Source organism: Poecilia reticulata, chromosome 15, assembly GCF_904066995.2.
Source record: "Poecilia reticulata chromosome 15, P_reticulata-male-v2, whole genome shotgun sequence".
NCBI classification, from domain to species: Eukaryota; Metazoa; Chordata; class Actinopteri; order Cyprinodontiformes; family Poeciliidae; genus Poecilia; species Poecilia reticulata.
This window is the reverse complement of record NC_088844.1, coordinates 25,705,355-25,721,029: the sequence shown is the minus strand read 5'-3', so window position 1 is coordinate 25,721,029 and position 15,675 is coordinate 25,705,355. Positions and strand designations below refer to the sequence as shown.

General features: G+C 39.6%; 1 protein-coding gene across 1 annotated transcript in view; it reads left to right on the top strand.

The window, feature by feature from the left end:
* The window catches only part of thada (THADA armadillo repeat containing), a 118,978-nt gene that overhangs the window by 73,223 nt on the left and 30,080 nt on the right, over window positions 1-15,675 (top strand). Inside the window, exons 31-32 of the mRNA XM_008430387.2 lie at window positions 1,435-1,517; window positions 14,598-14,977. Of these exons, the coding sequence (XP_008428609.1) occupies window positions 1,435-1,517; window positions 14,598-14,977 (463 nt within the window). The remainder of the gene's footprint in view (window positions 1-1,434; window positions 1,518-14,597; window positions 14,978-15,675) is intronic.

Sequence of the window (15,675 nt, the reverse complement as noted above, 5' to 3'; positions counted from 1 at the left end):
CTTCATTTGAAGTGTAAAAACAGATGCTGCTTTTCTGTGAAATATCATAAAATTCTAGAGTTTGGCTTTTTTTAAGCAATGGAAAAGGAGAATAAATTATGTTTATTGTTTGCAAATTGCCCTCCAAACCAAACGGACTCTCTGTGGTCTCTTAAATCTTGAATGAATCACATTTACTTCAAAGATGTTAAATTTCACCAGAAACAGTCGGGTCAGATTACTGTCAGACGTCTGTAGAAACCAGACGTTTTTCACTTCGGTCTCACTGTACTGATGGAAATGGTTAAAAAGACGCCATTTTGTTCTCTCTCTGCAACACCTGGAACGTCTACACCGACTTAGAAATAAATCTTTTACGTATCTTACCCGACACAGTCTCTCATTTTGCCTTTGCTTCCAATGTTTTCATTAGGAGTAATAAACTCGGTGTTTAGATTCAGATCCAATCCATGTTGGGCTGCTGTGGCCATTTTGCCATTACCTTGTACCAGGTACTCTTCATTGATGTTGTAGTTATAAATATACATGTTATTTCTCTGTTTATTTTTCTCTTTTTGGAGGTGTAGAAGCAGACCTCAGGGTGTTTTTGTTTTATTTTTGACCACCTTTTTCACCTCTACTCTTCTCTCTTTTCCTCTACCTTTCTCCCTTTCTTTTCTGTCCCCGTGTCCAGTACCAACCTGCCGGATAGGACACTTAAAAACATAAGTAAAAGTAGCTAGCTTAAATGCTAATGTTGGCATGTCTTCTCTCATTTGCTAATATGACTGCTTGATAATATGATTTCCTGACAGATAAAACAATTACAGGAAAATTTGTTGTCCGGCTTCATAAACTTCATTCTTTACTTTGAACGTTGTAACATTTATCTACTGGTGTTTCAGCTGCTCTCTGTGAGCTCTTTTAGTTGCACCTAGAGTTGTTTGGGATATCTTAGGCTGAAACTTATATTATTTTATATCTGAACTTTATGCAGACCTACATATAATCTAAACGTATCTGCCTCCTCATTAGAGCGCCCACTGAAAACATTCTGTTCATTTTAAAAGGAGAAAAAGTAATGATACATCACTTATAAATTATGTTATCCAACACAGGCACCAAAAACACTGGAAGATCAAGAGTCTCAACATTTAAAAGATTTATAGAGTAACAAATGTACAGTGACCCAGTTCAGAGCCTTTTTCAGAAGAAAATCTTCATCTGTGATCTTAATGGAAACCAGATGATCGAGGCTGGAGGCTGCATTATCTGTCTGAATCAACAGTTGGGTCTGGAACACTCAGGCAGTCTTCTCCGTAATAAAAGAGATCCTTCATCCAAAACAGTTTGTGTTTTCCTCCCAACACATTCAAAAGCGCATTCTGTCGCTGATTTTTATCAACTTTTTATTGGCAGATTAAATGCAGAGCTGTGTGTTTGTCTCATTTTCAGGCTGAATTCCTGTTTGGTGACCAGAGGAGCCTTTTTAGACGTGATGATGTGTCTTTGTGGGTCAAAGGCCAGCATTCTGGAAGGTAAGTCGTGTTTTGGTATAAACACACACATTATCCACATGCAACTCATCTTGGTTCTACTCTGTCGGAATCTGTTGCATTGACTCCGGGAATTAAGATTGTGTATAAAGCCTGGTTCACAAAATTGTTGGCCGATTTTCAAAGTGTCAGAGACAATAAAACATCTTGGGTGTGACAGTGTTGGTCATGCAGAGTGTGCTGTCGAGCCACGCGGCAAAGACAACGGACCACACACGAAATGATTTCACTCAGATTTCAGATGGGAAATCTCACAAAGCCTCTTGAGACTAAATGTGATTTCAGAGTAAACAAACATGGCCGACGAGGAAGAAACAATGGCAATAGCTATATTTAACAATGAAAAATGTAAATAAAGCCTTTTCAACGTCCGCTGGACTTTCAGGTGTTTATAGTGTTTATTCTCAATTCTCCTCAGTGTTTACGTCACTTAGCTTTCTGATTGGCTACACGCCACATGCAACAGGCTGCACACATCACAATATCCCACATATTAGATGGGAACAGCCCCAATGTCCATCCGACCAGATCATTCTTAACACATGGCAGGAATTTCTCCTAAGATCATCTTACGAGCCGTTTCGATAATCGGAGTGTCCTTAAGTTTGTCAGATGGGAAAATCAGGACGAAAATCATCATAAAAATCTTGCAGTGTGAATTAGGCATTAGCAGTTTCTGAAATCCTCATACTTGTCTGTTAGACTCCAACAACCATGTCTCACCATGTCTATAGATACATTGAGATCCGTCAGTGTGATCGGCCGATTCACCATTTCCTTTACATGTTTTTGATTTGTTTTTTGCCCCCGCAATTGAAATTTGCTTTAACTGTGTATTTATTACAGTATTTTGCAAAGACTGTAGAGTCAAAGAAAGAAAAAAAATCCTATTCAGCACCTCAAAAACAGAATATTTCAAGAGGATCTATTATGCAAAAATTTAATTTTTACACGTTTTTGTTCTTCCATTTCTAGAAACAACCCACAACTGTTTTTGTTTTTTTTTGTTTATTTTTGGGGGAATAATAATGAGCCATTTCAAAAACTTCCTGGATGTAACATATCAGCAGGCACTGCACCGTTACCTAGCAACCCCAGTCGAGCCCAGCCCTGTTACCTAGCAACCCAAGCTGAGGTCCAGAACATTTGGACAGCTGGTTTTACCGCTGAATGCCTGTATAAGGAATGCTGGAAAAGACAAGGGTTTAGTTATTGACTTGCCTTTCAGAAAAGATGTTTGTGTAATGTTCAAAGAAGGTTGTATAATTGCGCATCTGTTTGCAGCCATTGTACCGTCTCAGTGTAAACTTTGAGTTGGGTGGCGTGGCCAGCAGCAGCTTATTTGGATTGAATGATATAAATCAGCTCATTCTGAAAAGAGTTCAAAATAGAGACTAAAATCTCATTATCTAAGAATGATTTTGTGCAAAATGAGCATGTTTTGTGTAGCCCATAGACCAATCCCCACCTGTTCGAGGAAGCATAAGAGTTGGATTTGAGGTAGTTTCCACTCTTTTAGGCTTGACTGAGAAGAACATGTTATTTCTGTTGCTGAGCGGTTCTTAACCTGGTCATTTACGCTCTGTGATTTCTCCATTCGCCCTGAATTTCACTCTAAATTTGCTGCTTCTTCCTTGTTGAGAGCCAAAACCTTCCCCACGTCTGCGCCTGTGTGTCCGGCTGTGTGCGCTCGCCAAACTCTGGGGGTCCCTGCTGCGAAGGAATGTGAAACCAAAGGCGAGCGTATCGTCTGACAGATGGCGGGTTTGGGCTTATGACCCAGTTTATGGAGGACTGGGTACGGCGGAGGGAGGGAGGCCCGTGTTTTTTGGTCGGCCATGTGCCGAGCACATGTTCCGTCTTGACAGTCGAAGAAGCAGAGAGGAATTCTGGAAATGAGGATGAAAACTCTTCCTGGCTCGTTTGGTTCTGCTCCTTACATAAGAGAGACCCGATAGGACCTGGGTTCCTCTGACGCCTCTGTCCTGTTAAATATCCCATAGCAGTTTTCAGAGGTTTCATCTGTTGTTCTTTTTCTCTTTAAGCTACATTTAATTTCTCTATGGATTTGCTGCTTTGTTTAGGATAATTTTCCGTGCCAATTTTGTCTTACTTTTGTCAAACTTCAGTTTTCTGAACGTTGGACAGATATTTGACTCTAGAAACAGTTTTCTTACTCTGAGTTATATGGTATGTTTGTGTTTGTTTTATAACTTGGTGAGTTTATCTTCTGTTGCGTATGAATGAAAATAAGTTTTATATCTTTTGTCTTTTTGAAAATGCTGGCCATTAGCATCTATATGGTTTTTACGTAAACATTAGCATTTAGCTAGCACTCTGATTTTTATGTAAAATAAGTAATATTTCAGTGTTTTTTTCTTATTAATCTATTGGTAGCTTTAACATATAAAGAAGGGAATTTGAAGGTTCATTCCCACTGGACATGTTCAGTCGATTTAGTCAAACTCTGGTTTGTTTGTCTGGAAAGTCTGGTTTATTTGGGGAGATGTGAATATGTAATCTAACTCTGACCAAAAATGTGATCTCTGGTCAGCCTACAAACCTCTGTCTCGGTTCGGTTGACATAAACTGGTGCTGTTCGAATGCATATGTGAACGCAAAGTGGACCAGAGAAAGTGGACTAAAGCGCAGGGCATTCTGGGTAAATACAACCAAAAAAAAACATGAGTCCAGCCCTAGCAGGAGAAATGACTCATTGTCTTTTACCAAAGACAAAAGAAAAATGCTCCATCTGCTAAAATCTGACGCTACTCCCTTTTTTTTTAAACATTTTGTGAAGAAAGAAGTTGTGCTGATTTCTTCAGAGGTTTTCATGTTGTTTCTTCCTGTAGTTCTTGGTGCAGCGCCCCCACAGACGAGGAGGGGAACAGGTTTTTCCAACGGTTTGGTTCATTTGACCCAGTGCAGTGTGGAAAAAAACCAAAGCACATTGACTGAAAATGTAACAAATGTGGCAGTTTTTGTTCCCAATCAAACATAAAGCTGTGAGAAAATCCTTGAAGTTTCAGCTCTGACACTTTTGGAAATTATTGTTCAAAGAACATTTCATCACAAAATAAAAAAACAAACAATTACAGACAATGCTGCACATCTTATTCATGAATCTGTCGTACAACAGTCTTCAGCCAGAGGCTTCTTCAGATCCTCTGTAATACAGACTGCTACAGAAGATCCTTCCTTCTGACAGCTATCATTATCTGCATAAACTTTTTGAAAAATATTGAACAATATGAGTTTCATCCATCCATCCATCCATTTTCTTCCACTTCTCCGGGGTCGGGTCGCGGGGGCAGCAGCTTCAGAAGGGAGGCCCAGACTTCCCTCTCCCCAGCCACTTCTTCCAGCTCCTCCGGGGGAATCCCAAGGCGTTCCCAGGCCAGCCGAGAGACATAGTCCCTCCAGCGTGTCCTGGGTCTTCCCCGAGGCCTCCTCCCGGTGGGACGTGCCCGGAACTCCTCACCAGAGAGGCGTCCAGGAGGCATCCTAACCAGATGCCCGAGCCTCAACTGGCTCCTCTCGACGTGGAGGAGCAGCGGCTCTACTCTGAGTCCCTCCCGGATGACTGTGGACTCCCGGATATGAGTTTCAACACCATTTAATTTCCCTCTTTGCTAACTGAGGCCTGCAGAGTCAGAGGTGAAGTTCTTGGGTTTTCTCTGACCTTTGCACTTTTGATCCTGGGCTGAATTTGCTGGAACTTCTGGAAAGATTGGAAATTGTCTTTCCAATGTTTTGCATTTGTAAGTAATCTATCTCTCTAGATTAATGGAGTTAAATTTGTTTGGTACTGATTGCTACATTCCTTCTTAAAACCTCAAATGAAGATTTGGTTGAAAACAACCAAGTCTGATTTGTGCAGATACTTGCAGTTTTCTTCTTATTGCACTGTTTTCACAATATCAGCCATAACAACCCACGTACTCCAGTACATGCAGTAGAGACGTTGCATTAGCTGTAGTTAAAATAAAAACAGTCTGGAACTAATTATAAAATATTAAAAATGTAGATAAATTCCATCAATCTGTAAGAACAGCCGGTTTAAAGAGATAAAGGTGAACTTGACAGAAGCGAGTCCTTAAATCTAAATTACCAGCAGCGGAGTGGGATTTAATATGTAAAAGACGGATTGTTCCAGAGTCTGGGAGCAGCTGGGGAAGTTCATATAAAAGCAGCAGGATCTTAGGAGTGCCTGGCACCGAGGTCGGAGAGGTGAACAATCCTCTTTTTCAATATGACTTCTTTTTATTCCCCTTCTAACTGGCTCCTTGTGTTGAAGTAGGAACTTTGCATTTAACAGCCAGTTCTTCTGGAGTCTGAACACAGGTCTCTGTGCGCTGCTCTTTGATCCATGCAGACTCATTTAAAAAAAAAAATCCCCTGCCGTCTATTGCTTCATCTCTACCTCTGCCAATCTGTCCTTTCTTTGCTTTCCAGACACACCAGTAAAATAAGCTGAAAGGTTTGCTTTGAGGGGAAGAAAAGTGGAGGAATTGGGGCAACAAAAAAAAAAAGCATATAAAAACTTGAGCAAGTTGGCTGAAATGTATCATTCCAAAACCGTGTCAATAAATGAAGGCTGCTTCATTGTAGACTCTTCTGTTTGTGCTAAATTGTTGCAACTATTCTGCAAGTAAATAACTCTCAGAAAGATTAAAGCAGTGCCAGCCACGTCCTGGATTAAAGATGCCATTAGTTTCCACATTTAACATATAATAGGCTTCCAGAATCAATTACCCCACGGTGCTTTTCCATCTGCATTAGGTAATAACACCCTGAATGAAACCCTAAGACCTTTTCCCGTCACTGAGAGTGTGCAACATGTGAGTTTTATCCAAACAGGCCTGGAGGAAAAAAATAAAAAAAAGTATCCAAAGACAGCTTTCAACTTCGCTTTTCCATAATTAGTCTTCCAGTAACATTAGAGCGTACGATTGATGTTCCTTCCTGACAGCTTGGTAAGCCATCTAGATCCAAATGTGGATGCTTGCACCCATTTCAAATTAAGACGTACTTCTTCTTTCAAGAGGGATTACGCTCCAACCGCTGGAATCCAGCGTCAGGATGGATAAACGTATTCCCAAGTCTGCAGGTTGCACCCTCTTGGAGCAGCGTTTACGTCTGTAGTGATAATTAACACAACACTTTGTAAGACAAACAAGTCTGGCTCAAATGAAAATATATGCAATCCAGTTTGGTCCTGTTTCAATTGAAACCAGTCCAATTCATTCAAATACGGTCAGATGCCGATCCAGTTACGTACTCTTCTATGCAATTTTAAGATGCAGTTTGCAAAAAACTTGTCAGCCAAAACAGGAAGGGAACAACTTTATTTTAACAAAAGAAACCTCCAGGGGAACCAAGCAGAATCTTTTCTGGGGAGAAAAATAAAAACAGACTGTTATAAAGTTTTTCTCTAACAAGGACAAGATGCAGCTAAACTCAGACACATGAGTCAGGAATACATTTTATAAAAAGTAAAACGAGGTGTGCGCAACGTTAAATGGACCAGTCACGTTCTCCACGAAGAAGACACCGTTAAACATTTTATGACCCGGCCAAGTTCACTTCCTACAGGAACACAGAGAAACAGCTAGCAAAGTTTTAATGTTAGCGATAGCTTTGTTAATAACTTTGTCTAGAAAGGAAACAGATGAACATCCCAGCCCAGAACCAGGAGTTATTTTAATAACAGCTATCACAAGAAAAGAGACACAGCTAAACAGAGATGCATCAGACCAGCTGTACCTTTAGTTGGAAAGAAAACCAGAGGATGGGGGAGTTAAAGAAATTCATATTTCCATCAGTTTGTATTTTCTACGGGGAAGAAAACTGGAGCAGGTGCATCTTCAGCGCCTTGGAAGGAAGTTTAGTATTTAACTGTTTCTTTGGAAAATAAAGAGCACACAGCTGTAATCATCAGCTGTATCCAGCTAGTATAGAAAAGAGCCAGTAGCTCTTTAGTATAGAAAGAGCCAGTAGCACTTTCTATACTAAAATATATATGAAGAGTGAGCAAAATTGGTAATGACAGCTGTATTTCCATTTACTATAAAATTGCCCAATTTGAAATCACGAAAACAAACTTACTTAATGGTAACACAATTAAAACAAATTCTCAGTTTTTCATAAAAAAGTTTTTGTGTTGGGATGAAGTGGTTTTTCATCCATATCAAAACCCTTTTGTTGCATCATGAGTCACATGATCAACAACCGGATGTTACTACTGCCGGAAACGTCGAAGAAGACGACAGGAAGTGGTAGGAGGATGGTTTTTTTTTTATTATTATTTTTCACCAGAGCCCTCACAGCATCACACAGTTCATAAAACATTGTGTGTCATTCAAAAGTGTTCGTCTGTAAAATGGCCGACTGCAGTTTCCCCAAATCCCCGCATACGTAGCCGCTCTTCTCGCTCCAACGCCTGAATAAGACGCTAGTTTCTCCTCTGATTGGCTGAATTATGAAGATAATCTCATGTAACTCTTTACATCAGTCACTGCCATAATTTTTAATGACTTGTTGCGTAAACAAGCTTATTCATGTGTGATTTTAATAGAATTTTTTATTTAATGGAAACACTCCAATTATAAAATTGTGTTTTTTTTCCACATTAGCAGAATATTGACAAAGATTTGCTCACATCTGTAATGTAAATGCAGATTCTGAAGCCAGAAGTACTTTCTATGAAGAAGCGAAACTAAGAGCTCTTAATGGTAACAATAACTCAAGATAATGCATAAATGGATAGTAGCAGGGGAAAGTGAGATGGTGAGAAAATGTGTCATTATAAGGTTTTTCACCAGGACACTGTAAAACTCCGGCTTTATAGCGGATTTATCACTTTCCCATTTGTCTAGTTCATGCTCACACGCATGTAGATGCGAGCTCGGCGTGTCTGGGATTTGTTTTTCACAGTTTGGGTGATGCTGATTGGAAATCCAGCTGCTTGGTTGCGTGTGAGAAGTTCAACCTCAACACAGCAAAGTGTCCCAGCTTTTTGCCACTTGTCGACAGCGCTAATAAAGACGTAGAGCACTTATTAGGGTTTGTGGTGCAGCCTTTTTTCCCCTTTGCTTTCCTCACTGACACCTTCATCATAGTCAGCTTTTAGTTGCGTAACAAGCTGTTTCAGAGTGACATGAACCCTTTTGGACAGTTTGCTGGTGAAACTGGGTTCATCGTTCTTCTTCTGTCCATCCAAACAGATGATGACGACTAACATCTTCTCTTGACATCACCAAAAAGCTCAGCTTTCTTTAAACCAGATGTTGGGGTTACATTTAGTTCAAATATTTGACCTCTGCCTCAGCGGACCATCAAAGATGACCCACAGTTTCTTTTCTGCTTCTGAAAAACGGTTCTTCATGGGAAATAGTTTCATTTCCTTAATGTCGGATTTGTGCGTTTGTTGTTTTTCTTTGCTGCCAGAGTCGGAACAGAAAGCAGAAGTTCTGCTCGCATTCGCAGAGAATTACAAACTCTTTCAAGGTTTGAGTCTCGTGCTGTAAACCAGATGCACAGGGGAAATCAACATAACCACAGGCTGTTATTAACGGCTGGCTTGGCTCTGTTCTCCGTTTTCATCTGTGTTTTCGTGATTAGGTTCAACAGAAAGGCGGGGGAGAACAGTTTGGGTGTTCCTCCTCGAGGGAAAAGTGTTAAATTGCAGTTTCTCCATAAACGTTTCTGTGCTTTTTTGCAGAGCTAAAAGGAAAAAATAAAAATAAAAAACTTCCCAAAAACCATGTTTCACTTGAGATGCTGCAATTATCTGTTCAGATCCTGTTTGAACCTGCTGTAACCGTCCACCATGCGCTCTGAGCCCAATGCAGGATGTAATGCTTTTTTCAGATCTGTTCATGTTTTTGCTTCTTTGACACCTAAATGTGTGAGATCAGACAAAGGTCACTTCATTAAATGCAGTTTTAAAGTTGTGATTTGATCAGAATCGCCCATCCATCTTCTACCCGACACCGGCGGGGTAAGGGAGGGGTGCTGGTGCCTATCTCTACCTGTCAACGGGCGAGCGAGAGGCGGGGTCACCTGGACGGGTCGCCAGTCCCTCACAGGGCAACACGGAGGCAAACAACCACACACAGCTAAGGCGAGTTTACAGGGACCAGCCATGTGGGAGGAAGCCGGAGTACTTCCCCATTTTTAAACATTAAATGATTGATCATTTGATCAGAAGTTGAGCAGATTTTTTTACTTTTTCACTCTTACTTGAGTAACATTTTAGGCTACTTGTACTTTGTCCCCTTGTGCCAAAAATGTATCCAACCTACAATTTTAGCACCAGTAGGGTACATCTGTCTCAAAACTAGGGCTGTGTAATATCGATTTTGTGATATACTGTATATCAATATTTTCTTTCCTAGAAAAATAAATCGATATTCATCCGCAAGTATCGTATTTTTGTCACCTTGCTCACTCACTGCTTGCTTCACCAGGAGAGTGATTAGGTCATCAGGCTTAGAGTGATTCCTTCAGATGTTAAGTGTGAAGGTTAAAAAGGTATCAAACTGTTCAGAGCAGGTACTTGGTGCACTTTATTTACTTTACAAATGCATCTAAGCTACATTTTGTACTGTTTCAATTAAAAGAAACATGTTTTCTCACCACTTCTTTGATTCATTTTGTCCAGCTGTCGACTTTAAGTCTGTGTCCAACCAGAGCCAGGTATTGTGTAGTTGGTGCTTTTAATCAGTTTTCAGTTAGATTAATTCAATCCAACTCTATAACAGTCAGAAAATGTCACCAAAATCACCCTGTCCCTCTAAAATCATTCAGAAAATCACAAGTGTATTGAAATGTATCGTTTGCTGAATATCACAATATATATTATATTGTGAGCAGAATATCGTGTATGATATCGTGAGATTATTGTATCACTACAGTCCTACTCAAAACTACCAGGTAACACATTATTTAAATCATAAAGACACTTTTATCACTTAATAAAGGCAAATGTTGTAGAGTTTTACATAACAGACCCTGCATGTATCTCTTTTTAGCGGTGTGTTAAAGTCTAATACTGAATAATTTTGTCTGCCTTCATCACGTTTAACAGCTTTGCTTTCTTCACACGTTCTCAACAGAAAATCCAAAAATATCAGCTCCTGGTTTATTTGAGTGTGGGTTTGGAGCAGCTGCGGTTTTTCACCTGTAGACGGATTTAAACAGACGCAGCTGTGGGAGAACAATGACTGTTTATGAACCCGGATGAAAAATGGTGCACAAGTTCACAGGAACGCATCTCATTAGTGAAGGAAGTAATTCATCCACTGTCCTCCTTAACAAAGGCATCATAAAAACAGCTTTACCGTTTTATTATGAATTTTATTTTAAGTTTTATAGTTCCAGTTTTTATTTTTATTTTGCTTTTGGTGTCTTTAAGAAGAACATTTATGGTCTTAAACTTAATGAGGATGCCAGAGTCTGCTTATTGCTGTTTGACTCATATCTTCTTCTTCTTCTTCTTCTTCTTTGCAGTTTTTGATCCAACTCTGTAAACACATCCAAAAATAAAATATAGCAAAGATTTTATATTAATCATTAATAGAGATGTGTTATATAGTGTTTATGAAATATGCCACATAAACTGTAATGGGATTTTGGTAAAATAACTGATCCGTTTGGAGCGCCATAGCTCGGTTTTACTTTGCAACCAACAAACTACTTCAAGCTTAATCAGGTCATAAGATGTTTGACTTTCTTTGACTGATGTCACATTTTGGTATCTTGTAAAATTTTAGCAATATAGATGCAAGTATTTTCAAATATCTTGATCTTTAGATCTATTTTTCTTATTAGTGTTTTTTACATTAATTCCATCCATTTGTCCTCTTGCAATTTTATGATTGTTTTATTTTAACAAATAAAAACAGGAATCAAATGTTGGTTCTTTAAGATTTACACCAAATTTCCTGTAGTAGATACTTATCAGTAGTTATAAATTGACTTTTTTCCAAAAGGTCATGTAACATTAGTGGCTCTGAAATAGTTTTATGTGGCTGGACAGGAGGGAAAAATGTCTCTCCAGACATTTTCGGCCCTCTGAAATGTTTAAGTTAATATTTAGTTAGGTTTATTCTTCGTATGTAAAATATGTGCATTAAATTGTACACTTTTTTCAGCAGTTGCTGTCAGAACAAAGGTTTCCTGTCGAACCATCTCAAATTATTGTATGTGCCCTTCCAAACTGTAATCCACTTTTGTTATATTGTATCTCTGAAATTTTCCTTCAAAACTGAAATTAAAGTTTGTTTTTAACATTTCCTTCATAGAATATTACATGTGCCTAAAACATACTATAATGGCCACAAGAAAGTACTTCTACTAAGTATTCAAATATATATTAAGATAGGATTATTTACATTCTGCTTTTCCCCTGAGCCTTAAAAATGGCGGGAATCACCATAGCAACTAGTGACTAAGCATTTCTTAAAAATGCCTAGTCACTTTTCTTTCACATACCAAATCATCTTCAGCTTAATTACCAATTATTAATAAGTATATTAGTAATATGCTTATTAAGAATATTATTAAGTATACTTAATATACAAGTTTCTGTCGGTTGTTGGGTGAAGTAAATGCAATTAATCGAGACATTAGCCACAAAGTTGTGTCAAGCTAACAGCATTAGCGTTGTTCTGTGCTAACGCGCCTTTCCCTCAGTCATCATTCTCCCTTCATCGCGGATGCCATCATCGTGCCCTTAAACCTCTATTATAATCATTAAGCTTTGCTTATTTGGCCCCCAAATCCGCTTCGAGGATCAGGTTCTACAGTAACTCTGCTCGTCTCCATGGTAACGCAGAACATCTCCGGAGGAATGAGGCCTTTCCCGCTCTTTTGTCAGGGTCCACTTTGAGTGGGGCAGATAGAGTTGCACTAGATTTCATAAGCCTTGTGTGTGTGTGTGCGCGTGTGTGTGTGTGTGTGTGTGTGTGTGTGTGTGTGTGTGTGTGTGTGTGTGTGTGTGTGCGCGCGTTTAAACTAATCAAGTTGGCTGTTAAACCCGGGTCTCTGCAGTCCTGAAGACATTCTGCAGGGTGGGGTGAAGCTTTAGTTTGGCATTAAGTTTCTCCTTAGCTGACTTGCCACTGGAATATACTTAATGGAAGTGCACACTCAAGTGTGTGTGGACATCTTGAGTGTGTGATCACAGGTGCCAGGGTTGGACCAACTCTGGACCTTTCCTATAAACAAATAGAAAGTTGCAGAAGATTCTCTCGAGTTGGTCTGTGGTTTACCTCTGTTACGACTGGCTCAATGTCATAACAAAAACGGGAGACCATGCAGGGGTTAAAGTGTAGAAAAATTAATATTTATTAACAAAAACAACAATGGATTGTGGATATCAGTATAAGTGGTGTGATGCAAATGCTTGGATGTGTTGTATGAGTGCATATGGAAGTGTTGAAGTGCCAAAACAAAGACAAACGCAAATGTGCAAAAAGGAGGGGAGCCGAGGCCTGGCAACAGAACACCATAAGTGGCAGAGCTGACGCTGAAGGCGACCAAGAAGATGGAGACAGCCAGGTTTAAGTACTCTGCACTCCCAATCGACTTGATCAGCAGCACCTGTAAAGGGGAGGAGCACAAGGACAGAAAAAAGCAACACCTGCAGCCCAGCCCTTAAGGCCCAGGGCCGTAACAACCTCACAAACTTGTCTTACTTTGTGATTTTGTTGTTTTCTTTGGTCAGAAATGTTGGACCAAATTTAAATAAATATAATTTATATGTAAAAGTCAGTGAAAGAAATATCCTGGAGCAAATGTTCAATGTTTATAGTTCAGGTTTGGCCAATTTTGAAGTATAATTGCAAAATATGACGATGGATGGATGCATGCAAAAAGGAGTAAAGGTTTATCCATGACTACTTCTAGGAAAAAGACGTGTTTAATAACATAAGCAATGAGTTAGGGGCACTTTCCATGGTTAAAAAAAAACACAGAAGAGTTCACAAAGACAATATCAGTAGTAACACCATAAATGTCTATAAAAGTGATTCAGCTGTAAAAAGAAACAGAATGGTGTACTTTCTGTGTCAAAAAAGAAACACAGAAAACTTCCCAAAGACTGTCCATAACAGACACAACTGAAATGAATTACACTGAGCTAGGTGTACTTTCTATGGCCAAAAGCATGAAGAGTTCACAAAAGCAATACTGTCAATAAAACTATTAATAGATGAGTCTAAAAGGTGATACAACTAGGGGAAAAACACTGAACAAGGTGAACTTTCAATTGTAAAAAACATAGTTCATACAGATACCAGTAGTAACACTATAAATTACTATCCATAAAATACACACATGAAAAAGAAGCACTGAACCAGGAGTACGTTCTACAAAAAAACAAAACATGAAGAGTTCACAAAGATAATGCCACTAGTTACACCGTCCATAACAAAACAAAACTGAAGAAGGACTGAACCAGGCATACTTTTAGCATAAACATGAATAGTTTACTTATGGTAACATCATAAGTGACTGTTCATAAAATATAAAACTGAACAATCACTGAGCCACTTGTACTTTCTACTGCAATAAACCTTGGAAGTTCACAAACATAAAACCAGTAATAACGCCATAAATTACTATGTCCATGAAAGAGACACAACTGAAAGGAAGAATGCAAATATAGTTTTCAAATGTAAAGACACTAATGTAAGTCCTGGGTCAGGTGTTCACTTTCCAGTATTGAAGAACAAAGAGACCTCTGTTAATTCAGTTTATTGGAAATGATTCTTTAATGGATGGTAGCAAAATCAAATAGAGAGTGGGGAAAATTGATCTTTATGTTATGCAGCAGCAGCCTATAGATGCTAGTTCAGCTGCTAGCGGAAAACCCTTGAACCAAATCCTAAAATGGATAAAGATAAATCTTTATTCCTTCATATCACCATCAAGCTCATCTGAAACTGATGTTTTATCTTCCTGACTTGTCAGAAGTACAATTATCTGCTGCTTTGAATTCATCCCAACGCTGTCACCTTCATTGTTGGCTAACGTCGACCGTTATGTACTTCTCAGATTCAGAGGTCAGAGCTCTTCGTCAGACGACACTTTCCATCCTCATGGCCTCCGAACTGTTGACCTCTGACTCTTCCTCGGCTCCGCTTGGCCCCGGCAGCACGCAGTACCTGCTCAGCCTCGCCCAGGTGGGCCTCAGTGCGAGTGTGGACTGTCCTGACCTGTGGAGAGGCGGCGAGCAGAGGCAGCAGCTTCTGGACAGCCTGCTGCGTAGCCCGCTTTATGAGGTGAGGGAGCTGACATTGGAGGGTATCCTGAGGAAGCTGCATGAAGAGGAGGGGGACGAAGCCAAGAGGAGACCTCTGTGGCTCAGTGAGACCACCGTGGCCGACCTGACCAAGATGGCCGTTCATGAGCGACACCAGCAGTGTTTAGCAAAGGTGAGACGCACACAATCACACAAAAGCACAAGTGTGTTTCTGGTGTGGCTGTAGTTTCCATTCATTTACCGTGTGAATTGTGAGCAAACTTTTAAAATGTCTCAAAAAAGTAAAAAAAGAAAAATACAATTTAGGCATGTTTTCTGTGTCAGATTTTCATGTTTCTCGTGGCTGGACAATGAATATAGATAGTGGCAGACATGTGATCAATATCAATAATTTCACTGGACTTGAGTGGCTAAATCCAGAATTTATGGGTGGCAACAGCTAACTTGCCAGGTAACTCTTTGGTTACCTAGCAACTCCGTCACTCTTTGGTTACCTAACAACTCACTCTTTGGTTACCTAGCAACTCACTCACTCTTTGGTTACCTAGCAACTCACTCACTCTTTGGAACTCACTCTTTGGTTACCTATCAACTCACTCACTCTTTGGTTACCTAGCAACTCACTCACTCTTTGGTTACCTAGCAACTCACTCACTCTTTGGTTACCTAGCAACAACCTGTTGAGTAACTGGCGCAGCAGCAGTTTAAGGTTTTGCCACTGTGGCTCATAACTTAGCTAAAAATAAAAATCAATACCATGGAGATAAAACTGGATAAAAGAGGAAAAGTCCTGCCATCAGTTTGGTGGTATTTAAGATATTTAAAACAGAAAACTAATCAATAATTTTTTTTATGAAACTCTTGTATTGC